General features: G+C 48.0%; 1 protein-coding gene across 3 annotated transcripts in view; it reads right to left on the bottom strand.

Annotated features, from left to right (window-relative positions):
• ZC3H13 (zinc finger CCCH-type containing 13) overlaps nt 1-20064 on the bottom strand; it is a 519948-nt gene that overhangs the window by 165349 nt on the left and 334535 nt on the right. For 2 of the 3 annotated variants that reach the window (XM_086935008.1, XM_086935010.1), the window contains exon 17: nt 12007-12156. In XM_086935008.1, coding sequence (XP_086791134.1) covers nt 12007-12156 — 150 coding nt within the window. The remainder of the gene's footprint in view (nt 1-12006; nt 12157-20064) is intronic. The other variant, XM_086935009.1, reaches the window with a different exon arrangement.

The raw sequence follows: 20064 nt of genomic DNA, 5'->3' as shown, positions 1-20064 counted from the left end.
ACGAAATGAACGTCTGGGAGCCTGCGACTGCAGGGCTCCCATAGATTTGGCAGTGTCTGTATCTTTTTTTCATTTTTTGAAGAGATACATCCACGTTGGGTCCAAATAGGTGTTGCTTATCGATAGGTTGATTTAGAATGGCATTTTGTACCTCAGGTTTGAATCCTGATATACGTAGCCAGGCATGTCTGCGTAACAAGACGCTGGTGTTAATTGCTTTAGACGCAGTATCAGCTGCGTCAAGGGCACATCTGATGGAGGTATTTGTAATGTTTTTACCCTCTTGGCTGAGTTCATGTGCCCTATCCCTGTACTATTCAGGGAGGTGTCTCATTATTGACTCTAATTCGTCATAATGTGCTCTATCATATCTGGCTAGCAATGCTTGTGTGTTGGCGATACACCAGATGTTTGCTGCTTGAGACGCAGTTCTCTTCCCTGATGCGTCTATAACTTAGACTCCTTATCAGGTGGGGCAGCATCACCTGATGTTTGCGAGTTAGCTCTCTTGCGTGCGTTGAAAACTACAAGTGAGTCTAGTGGTACTGGCCCCTTAATGTATTCTGGGTCTGAAGGGGAGGCTTTATATTTCTTCTCTATACAAGGATTAATTATTCTAGTTCTGACTGGGTCTTTAAAGACTTCAGCAGCGTGTTTAATTACTCCTTTGAGCATTGGTATGAAGGATGCTGACCTTTGTGCGTTATCAAAGGTATCCATCAGGAAGTCTTCGTCTACAGGGTCTATATGCATGTCTACCCCGTGATATTGTGCAGCGTGTATTAGTTCGTTAAACCCTATAGTGTCTTCAGGTGGGGAAGGCCGTGAGGGATATAAGTCATCCTGAGGGACATTTGGGACATCTGGAGTGGTGTAATCAACCCATGGGTCAGGTGATCCTGTAGGTGTGTCTAGATCAGGCATGTTACCCCCCCATATCATCAGAACTATCATCTGTATGAGAGGGTGTAGGGGAATGCTGTCGTATGGTAATGGCATAGGTGGAGGAGAAGGGGAAGGCGGTCTTAAAGGCGAGGTAGCCATGTCCTTCTTTGCAAGCGGAGCTGGTTTGTCCAGTGGTCGCTTCTTTGAGGCCAAAATCAACTGTCCAGTTATTTGGTCCTTAGCCAGAGTCTTTTGGGCAGGGTCCGGAAAATATAAGTCCTCTGCCGGAGGCCGATCTTTTGGTGCTGTGGAAGGTTTCGGCACTGAAGCGGCTTGCTTTGGTTTTTTGACAATGTCCTTTGTCGGGGAAGCAGGAGTCTTTCGGTTCCGAAGGTTTTTTCGGGTCGCGTGTTGTTATCGGATCCGGTTGTATCTTTGGATCCGATGCTTTTTTCGGTTCCGGCGGTTTTTTGGAATCCGGAGCTTTGCTTGGTTTCCACCTGGGTTTCGGTACCGAAGGAGTTGTGGGTTTGGGCGTCGATGGTTTGGGCGTCGGCGTAGCTGGTGTTGATGTCTTTTTCGGTGCCGGTAAGTTGGTGCCGGCACCATGGGAAGGCTGACTTGAGCCCGTGTCGGCCGAAGGCTTAATTGGCTTCTTTGCCGGGCCCGAAGATGGGGCAGTAGAAGCGGAGTGTCCGAGGGTGTAACCTGGGCCTTCTTTGGATGGGTCGAGGAAGGGTCGGGGTAGACGGTCTTACTTACGACCCGTTGCGCTGGAGTGACGTCCTCGACATCCAAATCTTTTTCATGTTCGGAACCGCTGTCGACGTCCTGTTGCTCTGGGACGTTGACGCCTTCCTCAAAGATGTCGTCCGGAATGGAGGATGAAGATCGGGCCATTGTTCTTTTCGCTCTTTGGTCCCGGATAGTCTTTTTGGAGCGGAAACAGGCACAAGCTGAACTGTCCCTTGCCTCGTGCTCCGGAGAATGGCAGAGGTTACACACCTCGTGAAGGTCGGTATGGGGAAACTTCGACCCAAATTGAGGACACTTTTTGAATGGCGTCCTTTCCATGAGCTGGAGTTGAGGCCTAGTTAGGCCTGAAGGCCGTCGACCGGAATCGAAGTATTCGACGTTGAAGAATAGCGTTGAGTGGAGAAGCGTTCGAAACTTATTTTCTGAAAGTTGGTGAGGATTGCACGCCGAAGGAATTCGGTTTCAATACGGAGCGCTTGAAACACATCCGAGCCTGGTGGCGGAAAAAAACATATCTGGGGATGGAGCCGATGACCATGGGCAATATCATCCAAAGGAGGAGTCACCTATCCTGTGACTTCCAAAGACTTTTTTACAAAACAAACTGCAAACATCCGGGCCCAACACTAGGTGGCAATCTGCAGCTCATATGCCTCGAACAGTAGGTTCTTGTTACTTTTGTAATCCAGTACTTGACTCCTAGGTTCAGCACTGGGACCTCTACCTAAGACAGGTAAGTATTTACGTTTCAGTAGTTGGTACGATTTTTTAAAGAATATTTGTAATTTGCAAAAATCGACACTTAGAAGAAATTTCTGAGAAAAACAGTCAATGGTTTCCTATGGAGGAAAATGCAGGTAACTGGTAAGTACAGTTAGGATTACTTTTGCGGTTCAGTACTGATCTAGAAAGTACAGCACTGGCTTCTCTCCTGATCCCAGGTGAGTATTTCGGAAATCGTTATTCGGCTGATTTTAGAGGAATATTTCAAAGTTTCAAAACGCCACACTTAGAAGAAATTTCTGTGAAAAGCAATTAGCCTATGGAAGAAAAGTGAGTTATCAGCTTTCAGGGGAGTACTCGACTGGTGAGGTTAAGGTTCTGGGCATAGACTCTGGGGTCTCCCAGGGTCGGAAAGGTACAGTTGTTACACCCAACACGCTCCACATCGTTCTAGAGACATTAGTAACACTTACCACATTGGATCCCGCAGTCCTTTATATACTATTCAATTTACCATAGTATATATCGGGATCATTGATCAGGGCATGAGCATGTGCATCTCTTTTTTCTGTCTATCCCTACAGGAAAATGCGTCCCTGCGAGTAGCATGAGCACCAGGAGAACGCTACTCACACAGACCCTGCCTGACACGCCTCCTGCGAGCAGCGCGAGATCGGGGAGAACACTACTCACTCAGTCTGATTGCCAGCAATGAGGTACACCTGTGACACAACAAAGGTATTTAAATGCTGCAACTCCAGGAGCTCATTCCCATCGGAGCTCACGACCGGACAACAGGTTCCTTTTGGTTCTGGAGACCATGCGAAGTAAGTAACAGAGGCGTGCCCCGCTCGCGGTACAGCCGCCAGTCATACTGCCTCCGGCCATGACTGGGCGTGCATTCATTTACCGCTTGTAGCACAGGGCCGAAGCCTACCCCACACAATGAATTTTCGTTTTTCTCTCCACCATTTCCAGAGTGCAGAAAGGTCCCGGCTCCCGGCAGAGGTCCATGGAGCTTTCTCCCCTCAGTATGGGTGTAAGCAGTGCTTTATAAATCCTTCACCGCATTGTTTGACCGCATTTAGGCACTAGCACCTATAGCGCAAGTTACTACTTGTGTAACGATATATCTGTAAGAGACATTAGTTAGAAATAGATTCCTTATATTAGAATATCCCCAGGCGTCAGACTGGATCCGGAAATTTTTGCGTAGCAATACCCCTGCACGTCAGTAGGCGTCGTCTGCGGCTCCGCGTCCGTCGGCGTCGTTAGCGCCGGAATGACGTCGTCGGAGTACTTAGATGCCGCCCATGCGCGCGGACGCCGTTCTGAAACACAGCTTTTCTGCGCCAGATACGCAGAGCCACGATAGAACCAACACTGGTGCCATGACACTAGGGCCCTGAAAGGGGATGACCTTAACCCTAGATATCGGTTCGCAGAACGGGGAGGATGGGTGGGTCGGTAAGGAATCTATCACTAACTAATGTCTCTTACAGATATATCGTTACACAAGTAGTAACTTGTGCATCTGAAAGAGACACGTTAGTGATAGATTCCTTACCTTAGAATAGATACCCCAGCAATACCAACCCCGGTGGTGGGTCTGCGAACCAATATCACACCAGAAAGTCCTGGAGGACGGAACGGCCAAAGAAGCCATCCCTCCGGACTTGACTGTCCAGGCAGTAGTGTCTCGCGAACGTGTGCAGCGAGGCCCACGTGGCTGCCTGACAGATGTCCTGCAGGGGGACACCGCGGCCCAGGGCAGTTGTCGTTGCCGTGGCCCGAGTGGAGTGAGCCCGCAATCCAGCCGGGGGCTCCTTCCTCGCCATGGAGTAACATGCTTGAATACACAAGATGATCCACCTAGAGATGGTCCTCTTGTGCACAGCCTTTCCCTTCTTCGCACCCACGGAACCAACAAAGAGTTGGTCATCCACCCGGAACTGGCATGTGCGATCTAGGTAATAGGAGAGCGCACGTTTTGGGTCCAGACGGTGGAGCCTCTCTTCCTCTTTCGAGAGATGCAGAGGCGGAAAGAATGTGGGCATGGTGATGGACTGCTCGATGTGGAAGGCCGTGACAACCTTGGGCAGAAAGGAAGGTCGTGTACGCAACACCACCATGTCCGGATGAACAGTGAGGAAAGGTGGAGTAGAAGAAAGAGCCTGGAGCTCACTCACTCTCCTGGCAGAGGTGATGGCAACCAGGAAAGCAGTCTTCAGGGTAAGAAGACGGAGAGGACAGTTATGGAGAAGCTCAAAGGGAGCACACATCAGATACGTGAGTACAAGATTTAAGTCCCACTGGGGCATCACGAAGGGAACAGGAGGGAACATGTGTGTGATGCCCTTCAGAAATCTATTTACAATGGGGGACTTGAATAAGGAAGGCTGATCAGGTAGTCGTAAGAAGGCGGAAAGAGCAGAAAGGTACCCCTTAAAAGTGCCCAGAGCAGAGCCCTGCTGGGCAAGAGAAAGAGGGAAGAGTAAAACTTCAGAAAGGGGTGCAGAGAGAGGGTCCACAGCCTTTGCTGTGCACCATGACACAAATCTGTTCCACCTGCAGGTGTATACTGACTTTTTGGAGGGACGCCTGGCTGCCAGAATGATATCACAGACTTCGGGAGGCAAGTCAAATGGCCTCAACTGCTGCCGCTCAATCTCCAAGCTTGTAGGTGGAGACTGGACTGGTTCGGGTGCAGAACCGTCCCCTGCTGCTGCGACAGAAGGTCCTCCCGAAGAGGCAGACGAATCGGGGGATCGACTGACATGCTGAGTAGCTCGGGATACCAGTATCTTCGTGCCCAGTCCGGAGCCACAAGGATAACCTGGGCCCGGTCGCGCCGGACCTTCGTAAGCACTCTGGGCAGAAGTGGTATAGGCGTAAAGGCGTACAATAGACCGCAACTCCACTCGCGACGAAAAGCGTCTCCGAGCGAGTGCCGCCTTGGAAATTCCAACGCGTAGAACTGATGACATAGCGCGTTCTCTTCTGTGGCGAATAGATCTAACCAAGGCTCTCCCCATTGCTGAACGAGGCCTTGCGCCACATCCGAGTTCAGACGCCATTCGTGATCCATCATGCACCGACGGCTGAGTTCGTCGGCCCTGGCATTCAGAGAGCCTGCCAGGTGTTGAACCACCAGGGCCACGCCCTGATGTTCCAGCCACTGCCAGAGGCACAGAGCCTCCTGGCAAAGGGTCCACAACACCACCCCGCCTTGTTTGTTGCAGTACCACATGGCGGTGGTGTTGTCCGTGAACACCTGCACTACATTCCCCCGGACAGAGGGGAGGAATGCCTTCAGTGCTAGACGAATCGCCCGCAGCTCCAAAAGGTTGCTATGGAGCCGGGACTCCGCCTCTCCCATGTGGCCTCCAATGAGATCGGCTACATGCCACGTTCCGCCACTAGCACCAACACTACCGCCTTATTTGTTGACACGTTTAGGCACCTGGCGCTGACTCACTTCATGTATATGGCAGAATATTATGTGCCTTTACATTATGTGTTTTTTTATCTGTCTATCTTTTAAATCCCTAACATGTACAAACTGAGAGGACATATACAAGCACCTTAACGCGTGCTTCACACACAGGGTACTGACAAACATATAGATCCCTGTAACAACCTTACACATAATAGGTCCTGAAGAAAGCCAGTAGAAGAAAAGGCCTGGCTGAAACTAGTCGACCGCACTGGAGGTTGGAGACCATAAGTCTACCATGCACGTCCCAAGCCTTTGTTTTTAATTACTGCCTGAGGCCCACCAATAAAGCAACCTTTGGGACCCCAAGGACAGTATTTTAAAATCTCACGCAACACACACGTATAGCACACTCACAAACTCAATAAAACTCGCTCCGCAGTAATCTGGCGTCGTAGCACACCTGAGGCACACTCAGTGCCTCGGGTGGGGCCCGATGATGAAGCATGCCACCAACTAGGTTGGTGGGTGAGGGCCTTCATAAAAAGCCAAATGGTTTCCCACACAGACACATAGCACACTAACAGAGCTAGTTCTTGTTGTTTGGCTACAGTTGTTACACCATCAGCGGCACAGGCAGCCGGGAGAGTAGGCCCAATGCAATCCAATGGAGGGTAGGGGGCCTTTGGTTGGTGGCTGCAAGCAGGCAGGCCACGCGGCTGTGGGAGATGAGCTTCTTGTCACTTACTCAGGGCAAGTAGGGAAGTAGAGTAGAGTAGTAGTTGCACTTCCAGCGGCACTCGGGCGGCTGGGTGCAGGGTGCTTTTGATCAGTCGGGAGCTCAATATTATCCAATGGGAAAGTTCAAAAGTGAACAAAGGCTGCAGGCTCGTGGACGGAGATTCTTCAGGTACGACCACCACTTCGAGAGGTAAGTTGGGATCTTGGAGAAGAGGTAGGTACCCCAAAGAAAGGCACAGGGGACCGTGGGGCACCAGGTGCAGGGTTGTCTTTTGGCGTTGGGAAATCTTACCCTCAGCTGGCCGCGGTTGGAGGGGTCCCTGGTTCTGAGGCTGCAGGTGTCGTCTGGGAATGTCTTGGGGCATTGAAATTGGGTCCCAGTCGCCGGGGGGATGTCCTTGTGGTCTTGGTTCCCTCAGGCACAGGACGGGCTCGGCAGGTGCAGAGTGAGCTGGGTTCGTGGTTCCTGGCTGGCAACAGGGGTATTGTTGTTGGAGCAGAGCCTCTGCTCATGGGAGTTCCAGTCTCTAAGAGAGTCAAGGCAGGCAGGTCCTCTGGGGTTCTGGAGGTTGCTATCCGCAGGAGACGCCAGGATTAAGCAGGAGCAGGTTCATGGATCAATAGGCCGTTAGGGCTGGGGCCAAGTCAGTAGTCGTCGTCCTTTGGTTAGCAGCTCCACGGCAGGTCGTCCTTGTTCTTCTTGTTTTTCAAAACGGGATCTGAGGAAGGAAGGTTCAGGGTGCCCCTAAATACTAAGTTATGGGGCGTTACAGGTAGGGCAAGGACAGGGAACAATAGGTCCCTGTCCTGGGGTGGGTGCACCCCCTAATCTGCTCCTCTCCTCTGGGAGGGGGGCAGGAGCCTAGCTGTGATTGGGTAGGGCTCCCCATCTTCAAGATGGCCGGAGCCCAGGGTCATGCTTCACCTCGCCTCTCCCACCTGAGGGGTGGGGTTGTCACAGGCTGGCACACCCCACATCCTGACGTAGGGTTTCCCGCCAGTCTTCCCGCCAGACTGGGGGTCAGAACTGGTGGGGGCCAGTTGCTGAGTACAGCAAGTGGTCTGGAGAAGCTCACAAAAGGCGGCAGGCCTTTGAAGCTTCCCCCAGCCCATCCTGGGGGTGGAGACCAAGCACCTCCCCCAGGATGTGCATTGTTCCAGGCCCAGGAGAGCGAGGGGCTCTCCACCCAGGGGTCCAGCAACATGTCTGCTGTGTGGCAGCCTAGGCAGCCTCAGACAAAACGTGGATTGTAGGTTAGGTTTCAGAGGGCATCTTTAAGATGCCCTCTGGTGCATTGTACATTGAATCCTACACTGGCATCAGTGCAGGGTTCAAAGTGCTGAGAAGTTTGATATCAAACTTGTCAGTCTTCAGTGTAGCCATTATGGTGCTGTGGAGTTTGTAATGACAACCTCCCAGCACCATAAACTCTTAATGGCATCACTGCACTTACAGTGCCCAGGAGTGGCGTGGTGAACAAAATAACAATGGGTTAAACCCAGATCTGTGACTGGGGGTGAATGTTTTGCCAATGTGCAACATTCCGTCCATCACCTTGTGTGTTTTGCTATTCGCCCTATTTGGGAAGAGTATGCCCAGACGTGGGTCCCGTGATCACTACGCAACTGGAGTCAAGCTATCCTGGCTGATGACGACTGATAGCCGGAAACCTTTCCTAGGATGCTTGATTCCGGTCAAGGGAAGACATGGCTTGGCAGTTCGGGCTGGACTGTTCCCATGAGGCACAGGGTCAAGACTGATTTGCATATGGCCATGTCTGAACTGGGGTGGCGTGGTGAACAAAATAACGATGGATTAAACCCTGATCTGTGACTGGAGGTGAATATTTTGCTAATGTGCAACATTCCGTCCATCACCTTATGTGTTTTGCTGGGTACTGTAGGGGCACAGGGCTCATGCACTTGTGCCCACATCACTGGCATAGGGCACCCAGCTACAGGGGTGGCAGATGTATGCCAGGGCAGTGGGTTTTGGGAGAATTGCACACAGGGATGTGTGCCATGTCGACTCTTTGGTTAGTTCTGTACTTAGACACTCAGCCTGCAAAGGCAGCGTGTGGTGTCAGGGTACAGGGCCGCTACGTGTAGCACAATAAGTGCTGCAGCCCTTAGGGGTCTTCTCTGGTCACCATGCCCTGGGTACCTAGGGTACCATTTACTAGGGGCTGACAGGTGGCCAGAGATGCAAATTGGGTTTTAGTTTCAACACAGTTTTAGGGAAGGAACACAGGCCCTGGGCACCTGGTTGGCAGGAGCCCAGGGCACACTCAGTCAAAGCACATCAGCAATTCAGCAAAAAGTGGGGGCACACAAATGCAAGAAAGATGGCACTTTCTCACACTGGGTGACACACTTAATAGTGATAAATGAATGGGGACACATGCTGGGAGATCACCCAACAAACGCCCTTGAACGGACTAAATTCCAAGCCCACACTTGCATACACTATCTCTAAAGCAGGATGGGGTAAAGAATCTTACCAGCAACACAGGTAGTGATAGAAGCTTGGCTGGGGGCAGAAAGATGGATGAATTGTAACACAAATCACACAACAGATTCCCCCCCCCCTTCTGGGAAGGAAAATGCCTGAAGAAAAGTCAACAGGGTTTCAGAGCCTGGGATACGCTGTGGATCTCTAAACTGGGAGACATAATAGCATAATAGAAGGTGGGGCCCCAATTCCTTTTAACTCCCTTCAGGGAGTTTATCAACTTAGCAAGACAGCACTACAAATACCTACAGCTATACTATGCTTCGGTGACAGAGAAATTAGACAATGAAAAATAGAGTACGCACCTCTAGAAGAGAGACTGCTTATGGGGGAGATCCCAGAAAAAGCAGTGTCATGTATCAATAGAATGATTATTAATAATAGTCCTAAATCTCTGACGAAACTAAGACAATGCTGGGAAAGCGAAGTGAGAGAATTTGAGGACCTGGACTGGGATACTGCCCTGATGCACCCTAGGGAAGTCACAATTAAAGCGAGACTTCGACTGATCGAATTTAAATTCCTTCATACAATCTATTTTGATAGGGCCAGTCTTCATGGCTTTGGTAGAACGGATTCAACTAGTTGCCTTCGCTGTAGGGCGGAGCATGGGTCATACATGCACACAAAATGGGAATTCCCTAGCATCCAACAGAACTGGACCGATATTGTGGATGAACTCAATGTAGTAGTAATTTATTTATTTGTTTTCATAAGTTAATTAAAACCATTGCATTACAATAAAACAGTAAAACAGTAAAAAAGATCATCACAATTCATAGAGGTAAAAGAAAAATCTGGGAAAGTGCAATAGTTAAATGCCAGCGTTTGACTAGGGACTTCTTATGTTTGATATTGGGTGTTGCCCTTTGGCTGGTCTCATAAGAGAATGCCACCCTACTAGCTCCTTCAAATCACCTAGACTACTTTGGTTTCCATTCTTTTCACTGGTACTCTTTTTCTTATAAAGTGCTTGTGTTTGAGACTGTGTAGGAGAATGTTCTTTCGCAGGCCTTTGTTTAAAATAATCCAGTATTAGCGTTTGGACAGATCGAGGGCTAGGTCGGGAGGCCTTGCGATGGTACATAGCATACCTTATAAGTTTGTACAAATCATCCGCAGCGGGCCAGGATAGAAGGCTCTTTCTGTATGAAGCATACTGCAGAGGCTTCCTGGCAGGTGGTTAGTTTTTCTCTCAAGCAAAGTTCTCTAAGGATACTCCTTTTTTACCGTTTTATTGTAATGCAATGGTTTTAATTAACTTATGCAAACAAATAAATAAAGGACTACACAAATCAATGGGATAAATGAGTGAAACAATACTGATGGATCCTAAATACATTTTGCTGGGCATCCACACAGAAGTAGACCTTCCTGGCGTAAAACTGGTTTATGAATTCAGGACTAGTGGAGGCTAGGCAAGCCATTGCTAGACACTGGGGTGCATCGAGTGCCCCCAAGTTCCAATAATTGAAAGTTGGGATGGATCTACACATGGCCACTGAAAAAGTCACATATGAGGCCAGAGGGTGCCCGACGAAATTCACCAAGACATGGGGCCCAACAATGTCACTAGTGGAGAAGTGTGGCACACTGGTTAGAGCAGGGTTCAAGTCCCGACGCTGCAGGGTCTTGGGCTCAATGTCCGCGGACTCAATCATGGGTCCCACGCTGCAACTCTGGGCAATAGCTTGCTTAATCTCCACTACGGCCCCTACAACACTGGGATGCCTGGCTTCACCTTGGGGGTGCCCAGGAGGGGCATCTCACAGGGAGAGCCAGGAAGGGTTCCACAGCGTTATACAGCGCCGGGACGCCCCGTTGAGGCAGCTGTGCGCTTTACAAAATACACTACATTTACATGGAATCAACTTAGGGAGTGGTGTTGAAATGCTCAGACACATACAGCCTCATGTTGAGTGATGACTAATGCACTAATGGACTATGGACATGCTGCCTATCAATGTTAAGTTTGTGGCCCCAAATTGAGTCGATGTATTTTGTGATCCCAAGTGTCACTGCTCTCTTGTATCTAGGCTATCTTTGGTGTATCCTCTTGTCTGTGACATTGCTAACAAAAGATCTAATAAAAATACTTTTTTTTTTAAAACCGGTGCACTGTGTATTCGAATGCAGATATATGCAAAAGACTTGCACTTATTCTCATTCAGGCACAACATACCAATGCTGAATCAGTGCATGTTTCTAAATTCGAGGCAGTGAAATTCGAGACCCCTAACCTGCAGTAGTTCAATCTACACTAGGCACCAGGAGGTGTCCTCTTTAAACTTTATCCCTACAAAGAGCATTAAGTTAACATCCGAGAAACATACTGAAAAACCTTGTATTTTCACAAAGGAGCCCGGGGTTCCCTCATGCATCACTACAAGGTGTGATTTCACCACAGCTGCTAATCCTACCTGAGGAAAACTGGGAACAAATGTACACCATAGGCAGGGGCTCTGGGCATCTGCACAATGCAGCACCCACCTGAAACCAGCAACGTCCCCCACCCCAGCCAAGTCACAATCTTCTCTGAACGCCCTCTCAAACCACTATTTCAAGCTCCCAAGTGCCCTGCAATGGATCTCCCAAACTTATTTACAACCTGCACAGCGCAGGTGGTAAATAGGATCGGAACAGGGCCCAGTACAGGGATCTGCATGCGTTTTTTAACCTGGTATAGCTGAGTAAACATGTCAATTCCCATCCTGGGCTGGATAACCTGGAGTAGCTAAATTTAAGTGTGTGTTACAAGCCAGAATTGCAAATTCCAACCATCTGGTATACTAGCAGCCAAGTCTGGTCGGCTGATAATGAGGTTTTTAAAGTGGCATGAGATTTTCACATTCGCTTGATCAACCATGAACCTGTGTGTGGAGTATCCAGGGCAAGCGTAAAAACAGAAATCTAAACCGTGAAAGCAAACAAAAAGTCCAATTAACTTTCTTACCAGAAGTTTTCTCGTCATCCTGTTGGTCATCTCTTTTTTCAGCATCATCAGCTAGTATCTCATCCAATTCATCATCACTAATTGGCTCATACTCTCCTCCACCACCAGAACCCAAGGACTGTACATCATCCAGCTTAGAATCATCTTCTGCTGTAACAGAAAACAATGTATAATCATTGGAAAATACAATCTACAGCTAGATAATCAAAGTATTAAAAGGAAAATGCTACTTACCAGTATGCATCTGTTCTTGGCATGTAGAGCTGCAGATTACTACACTGTGCATTAGATCACCACCTGGTGTTGAGCTCGGATGATTGCATGCTGTTGTCGTCTTGGAAGAAGTCTTTTGTAGTCACGAGATAGGAGACTTCTCCCTTGGACGATAGTGCGCATGGGCATCGGCTCCATCCTTAGATTGTTTTTCCCCATGATGGGAAATGATGGAGTTAATAGAAGTAAAGAGAAAGATGTCCATGCGTGTGCATCTAAGTAATATGAAAACTGGAACAGATACATGTTCCGTGGAGGCGGGAGGGCGTGTAGTAATCTGCAGCTCTACATGCCAAGAACAGATGCATACTGGTAAGTAGCATTTTCTGTTCGAGGCATATGAGCTGCAGATACTACACTGCATCGATTGTGCAGCAGTGTCTCCCCTAGCAATGGCCACCTGTATCTGTTGCTGTAGTTTGAAAGAGAGTTTGAAGGACAGCTTGCCTACTGCAGCTTGCTGCTTGGCTTGCACATCAACACAGTAATGTTTAGTGAATGTGTGTGTTGTAGACCATGTTGCTGCCTTGCAGATGTCTTGTAGGTGAATGTTCCCTGAAAAAGCCATAGAAGCTCCTATTTTGCGTGTGGAGTGCGCTCTAGGAGGAACTGTTAATGTACGTTTGGCTTTTTGGTAGCATATTTGTATACATTTGACAATCCACCTTGCAATCCCACCCTTAGAGATGGGGTTGTCTTTATGGGGTGGAGAGAAAGATGCAAACAATTGTTTTGTTTTTCGAAAAGATTTAGTCCTATCTATATAGTAGAGAAGAGCTCTTTTAATATCTAGTGTATGAAGAGCTCTTTCTGCTACAGAGTCAGGGTTTTGGAAAAAGACCGGTAACTCTACAGATTGGTGTAAATGAAAAGGAGTAATGACTTTTGGAAGAATTCAGGATTAGTTCTTAGAACCACCTTGTTACGATGTAGCTGTAAAAATGGTTCTTGTATTTTAAAAGCTTTTATCTCACTAACCCTTCTAAGAAAGGTAATAGCAATAAGGAAAGCTGTTTTCCATGTGAGGAATTGCAGTTCACATTTGTGTAAAGGTACAAAAGGTGGTCCCATGAGTCTTGTAAGAACAACATTTAGGTTCCATACTGGAGAAGGAGGTAACCTGGGGGGAATGACTCTTTTTAATTCTTCCATAAATGCTTTAATAGCAGGTACTCTAAAAAGAGACAGATGTCTGTTTTGTAAATATGCTGCAAGGTGCAGGCGTATGGATGAATATGCCAAGTTACATCTTTATAAATGTAAAAGGTAGCAAATGGTATTTTGGATATAAGCATCCAGGGGATCTATTTGGTTATTGTTGTAATAAATGGCAAATCTCTTCCATTTAGCAGCATAACAAGCTCTTGTAGTAGATCTCCTGGCCTCTATAATAATTTTCATACAGTCTGGAGGTAGGTTAAGATAACCAAACTCTAAGACTTCAGGAGCCATATCACCAGATTCAGTTGATTTGGGTCTCCATGGTTCTGCGTTAGCAGAGATGGTGTTAGGTGTAACCTTTGGTGTGGAACTAGAGAGAGTTCTAGCAGTGTGGTGAACCATGGTTGGCGTGCCCATGTGGGAGCTACCAGGATTAATTTGAGAGACTGTTGCCTGAGCTAGCGAACCACTAGTGGTACTAGTGGTATTGGTGGAAAAGCGTACGCAAATCTGCCTGACCAGTTCACCCATATCGCATTGCCCTTGGACAGCGGGTGTGGAAACCTGACGGCGAAGTTTGGGCATTTTGCGTTTTTGTGTGTGGCGAACAGATCTATGTCTGGATGCCCCCACTTGTACGTGGCTAAGATCATCGGATACGCTGACGACACACAGTTGTTGTTTACCTGGCCAGATGACCATCTGGATACTTCAACAGTCCAGCTTTGTTTATCCTCAGTTTTTCGCTGGCTGACTATGGCTCAGCTAAAATGTAATGAGGACAAATCTGAGGTCCTCTTCTACGGTGCTTTCCCCTCTAACTTTAAAAACTCGCTGTGGCCCTCGAATATTCCCAGCCCCAAGGTGATGGGAGGCCCTGCAAAAAATCTTGGTATATGGTTTGGGGAAAACCTCAGATTTGAGGACCATATAAAGAAACTATCGGGGACATGTTTTGCTACTCTGAGGATGCTACGAAGATTTTTTCAATTGCTTCCTAGAGAAGCAAAAGAGACTGTTGCGCGTGCCCTCATCCTGGCACGGTTGGACTACGCGAACGCTCTGTTTAGCGGCATTCCTGCCTACCTGGTTAAACGCATGCAGGTTATCCAAAATGCCGCTGTCCGTCTCCTATTTAATGTTCCGCGATGGAAGAGCGTCTGTTCTCACATGTGCAGCCTTCATTGGCTGCCAGTGTCACAACGCATCTTGTTCAAATCCCTAGTGCTCTCGTTTAGAGCAACCCACTATCAAGGGCCTGCCTATTTGAAGAAACGGTTCAGCTTCTACGCTCCCACACGAGCTCTTAGATCGTCCTCCCTGTTCAAGATGACTCTTCCTCGCTTTAAGCAAACTAGACTAGGGGCCAGTCCATAGCCGTGGATGCTGCTCGGGCCTGGAATGCCCTCCCCCTCCATCTGCGCTCCATACAGTGCGTAGCCCAGATTAAGAAGAATCTGAAAACCCATCTATTTTCTAGTGTGACTTAAGCTGGTCTCTGCCTTGTATTCTTCTGCCTTTCACCATCGCGCCAGGATACTCTCAAGTAATAGAGCGCGCTATAAAATGGTTTATACATGCATACATACTTGTGAAAAAATGGTTGAAGAACTTGCGGATGTAGTTCCCATTCGTGAATTTGTTGTGTCTGCCGACTCAACAGATCTGCTATCTGATTGTGAACTCCTGGAAGGTGCTCTGCTAACAGATATATGTTTTGTGAAATGGCCCATCTCCAAATGTTCTGTGCAAGCTGGGACAGTTGTAGAGAGTGTGTCCCCCCTGTTTTTGTATATAATACATAGCTGTCATGTTTTCTGTCCGGATTAAGACAGCTTTGTTTTGTACTTGTAGTTGGAATGTTTTGAGTGCTAAGAATATTGCTAGCAGCTCTAGATGGTTGATATGGAGCAGTCTTTGTTGAATGTTCCATTGCCCTTGAGTTGTATGATGTAGGAGATGGGCTACCCATCCTGTGAGATGCGTCTGCTGTGAGTACTATTTGTGGAACCGGTTCGAGGAACGACCGCTCCCTTGTCAAGTTTTTGGTGTTCCACCACTGCAGAGTGCGAAGTGTGCGGCTGTCCACCAACACCAGATCTGTTAGTTGCCCTTGAGCCTGGCTCCATTGTTATGCTAGACATTCCTGTAACGGACGCATCAGCAGTCTTGCATTTAGTACTATGAAAATGCAAGATGCCATCATGCGCCTATCAGCCTCATGAACACTCTGGCTTGCAGAGATTGTTGATGTTGGAAGACTATGACTAAGGACTGAATGCTCTGTGTCCTTGCTGGACTGGGATACGCTAGAGCTGTAGACGTGTTTTTTTGTAGCTCCTAGATACTGATGTATATGAGGGGGTTTACTTGGTGTAGTTGATTGTGAACCTTAAGTCATGCAATGTTTGAATTGTTTGATGTGTATGTTGAACACACTGATTGAATGACATGGCTTTTATGAGCCAATCGTCTAGATAAGGGAAGACATGTATTTGTTTTTTCCTGAGATGTGCTGCTACTTCTGCTAGGCACTTTGTAAATACTCTTGGTGCTGTTGTAACTCCGAATGGAAGGACTTTGAATTAATAATGTTGTCCTTCCAGTACAAACCTTAGATACTTCCTGTGAGCAGGATGCATAGGAATGTGAAAGTAGGCATCTAGATCTAGTGTTGTAAGGAAATCGCCTTGTTGCAGCAGTGGGAGCATTTGTTGTAAAGTGATCATATGAAAATGATCTGATTGTATGCAATGATTGAGGGGCCTGAGGTTGAGAATTGGTCTTAGTGTCCCATCCTTCTTGGGTATTAGAAAGTACAGCGAGTAAACACCTGTTCCTTGGTGTTGTAAAGTAACTATTTCTATTGTGTCCTTTTGAAGAAGTGACAGGACTTCTTGTTTGAGCAGAGTAAGGTGTTCTGCAGTCATTGGACGCTGCCTGGGTGGTATGTTTGGAGGTGTTGCTGTAAGTTCCAGGCAGTAGCCATACTGGATAATTTGTCTTACCCACTTGTCTGTTGTGATGGAATTCCAGACAGGTAGGAACTGTGTTAATCTGCCCCTCATAGGAGTGGAATGCTGTTGGGGGAGCAGAGGAAAGTCACTGTTTTGTTGTGGAAGAGGTTCAATTATTGTTGTTACCCCTACCTCTTCCTTTGTTGTTGTTTCCTCTATATCCTCCTCTAAAATATCCTTTGTTAGAGGATGTCTGTGTGTTAGATTTGAAGGATGTTGTATTGTCTGCTCCAGTCTGTTTGGAGCCTCCTCTGTAGAAGGAGCAACAAAAGGAACTTTTAGCTTTTGTGAACTGTAAAGCTCCCATAGATTTTGAGTATCCATGTCCATCTTCATCTTTTCAAGTGCTGTGTCTACCTCTGGTCAAACAATTGTCTTTGATTAAATGGTTGATTTAAAATGGTAGTTTGCACTTCCTGTTTAAATCCTGAAATGCATAGCCACACACGTCTTCTAAGTAGGACACTAGTGTTGCCAGCTCTGGATGCAGTATCTGCCACATCAAGTGCACACTTGATTGAGGCATTGGAAATTAGCTTGCCTTCTTGTATGAGGCCGTTTGCCTGCGCCTTATATTGGTCTGGTAGATGTTCTAGTAGTTTCTCTAACTTTTCATAGTGAGCACTATCATATCTTGAAAGGAGGGCTTATGTGTTGGCTATACGCCATATGTTGGTAGATTGCACAGCTATTCTTTTGCCTGAAGCGTCTATTACCTTGGAGTCTTTGTGAGGTGGGGGTGCCTCACCTGACGTTTGTTAATTTGCCCTTTTCTTAGCATTTGATACAACTAGTGAATCTAATTGTAGTTGTCCTTTAATGTAGGCTGGAAAAGGAAGTATAGGAGAATAGGAGATGTGGCAGAGTCCTTCTTGGCAGGTACTACAAGTGGGTGTTATATCTGCCTTCCTCTTCTTGTGTGGTATAGTGGATACCGCACCTGTTTTTGGGTCAATGTAGATCTTCTTTTGCAGAGGATCAGGTTTGAAAAGTTCTTCTCCTTGTGGAACCTTTGTCGACGCCGATTTTTTCGGATCCGAACGAGGTTGCTGCTTGTCTTTAGCCTTAGGAGGTGTTACAGTGTCCTTTGGCGTAGTTTTCGGCACCGAAGGTGTTGTTTTCAGTGTGGTAGGCTGTTTCGAGGGCTTGGGCGCATCGAAATCAGGCCTTGTCGGTTTAGATACCCAAGACGATGGTTTCGGAGTGGAAGCTGGTCTTGTCGGCTTTGAGGCGTCGGACGCTGGCTTCGCACCTTTGTCTTTATAAGTCGACGGTTTCGGAGCAGAGACTTCTTCCGGTTTCGGTGCCGATGGAATCTGCACGTGCGGCTTGCTCGGTAAGGAGATGCCGGAAAGCGCACTTATTTTCTTCGGTGCCGGGCTCGATGGCGGGGCTTTCGAAGTGATTTTTCGGTCGCGACTGGGCCCAGGAGGCGGAGTGTTGACCTTTGCCTTCGGTTTGGGTGCTGTGTGTGGTGCAGGGGCAGTATTACTCACACGCTGACCCAATGGTATGGAGTCGTCGGAGTCGTCTGCCTCCGATACGACGATTTGGCGATCATCTGAATTTTCCTCCGGAACGTGCGGAACCTCCTCTAAGATATCCACAGGTTCCGGAGCTGATCTCTGCATGTCGTGTCGACGGGCCCTCCGATCTCTGATGTTTTTCTTAGATCGAAAGGACGCGTAGGCTGTACAGCTGGATTCGTCGTGTTCTGGAGAGAAGCACAGGTTACAGACCTCGTGGTGTTATGTTATGTTATGTTATGGGTGTCTAATATAGCGCTCGGCTACTCCGAGGAGTGTCCCGGCGCTTTCTGACCCATAGCTGAAACAGAAGGGAAAAATAAAAAGGAAACAGACCTATCATTGACTATAGAGCCAAGTTTTCAAACCTTTTCTAAAGGCCAGCAGGTTCGAAGTACAACGGAGTGCCAGGGGGAGGGTGTTCCACAACTTGGGAGCAAGATGTTTAAAGGAGCACCCCCCTACCCTAGCTCTCCTGATAGTAGGGACCGTTGCCAGACCAAGAGATTCTGATCTGAGGGATCTTGTCGGTTTGTAAAAGGTAAGACGTTTCTGGATGTACTTAGCACCTACACCATGGAATGCCTTGTGTGCCAATGTAAGTGCCTTAAAAACAATCCGCTTTCTGACAGGAAGCCAGTGAAGGGAGAGTAACAAATCCGAGGCTCTAGCATGGCGGGGGAGGCCAAAAATGGCCCTTGCCGCCGAGTTTTGGACCACTTGTAGTTTTTGCAATAGGTAGTCCGGAAGACCCAAATATAAAACATTTGAGTAATCAAGCCTGGAGCAGATTAAGGCCTGAACCGTCGTCCTTCCTAGAGACCAGAGGGAGCAAAGGGAGAAACTTGCGTAGCATTTTAAGAAGACCAAAACAGGTACCAGTTAGGCCTATGATCTGAGACTTCAATGATAGACTATTATCAATTTTAACCCCGAGGTTTTTAGCAACCGAGGAGGAAGATGAGGGAGGAAACATTCACAGGCCACCAATCCTGCCATGGCGGGTCAGCCTGACACCCGAAGAAAAGCACCTCCGATTTGTCAGGGTTGCACTTGAGGCTGTTTCGCTGAAACCAGTCGAAAACAGCCCCAAGGCACCCGCGGATGCCCTCTCCGTCGAACTCGGCACCCTTTCTACAGGTGAAGAGAAGCTGGGTGTCATCAGCGTATGATATTATCTGGGCCCCAAAAGACTCCGCCAGTACCGCCAAGGGAGTCATAAAGATGTTAAAAAGGGTCGGGCTAAGCACCGACCCTTGAGGAACTCCGACCTCCAAAGGCGGCACTTCGGCAGAGTACGGGGGGACCCAGACCACCTGTCGACGACCCGCTAGATAAGATCTAAGCCAGCTCAACACCGTCCCTCTCAGACCGATCTCAAAGTCTGCTGAGGAGACCCTCATGAGGGACAGTGTCAAAGGCCGCCGACAGATCTAACATCACCAGCATAGCTCTTCCACCTGAGTCAAGTACTTCCTTAATGGCTTCATTTACCTCCAGGAGAGCAGTCTCGGTACTCAGATTGGAGCGAAAGCCTGACTGGGTAGAATGAAGTAGGCCATGAGTTTCAAGAAAAGTGGAGAGCACAGAGTGGACGTGCTTTTCCACGATCTTTGCTAAACCCGGTAAAAGCGAAATTGGCCTATAGTTAGCATGATTCTCAGGATCAAGGCCAGGTTTTTAAGAAGTGGGACAACCATTGCCTGTTTCCAAGCCAGAGGGACAATGCCACTCGCCAGCGATAGATTGAGAACTGGATTGATCAAAGGGTTCAGAATCTTCGCGGAACTGGCCAAGAAGGTAGCAGGACAAGGGTCCAAAGGGGAGCCTGACTTGATCTTGAGGAGTAGGTCAAGAGAGGTGGAAACAGACATAGCTGGAAACTCGAAGAGAACAGGACTTGACTCGGTTGATAGAGTAGATGGGTTACTAGAGTTGGAAACTGCGCTCAAGCCAGAGGAGGGAAAGGAGTCTTGAATCTGTTTAATTTTTGTTGTAAAGAAGTTTGCCAGCGAGATAACCCATGGCTCAGAAAACTCATGAGAAACTGCACTAGCTTTAGGGGAGACAAACTCCTTGAC

The sequence above is a fragment of the Lissotriton vulgaris genome, chromosome 8 (genome assembly GCF_964263255.1).
Source record: "Lissotriton vulgaris chromosome 8, aLisVul1.2, whole genome shotgun sequence".
Taxonomy (NCBI): Eukaryota; Metazoa; Chordata; class Amphibia; order Caudata; family Salamandridae; genus Lissotriton; species Lissotriton vulgaris.
Note: the sequence above shows the minus strand (reverse complement) of the source record. Positions and strands in the feature narration are given on the sequence as shown.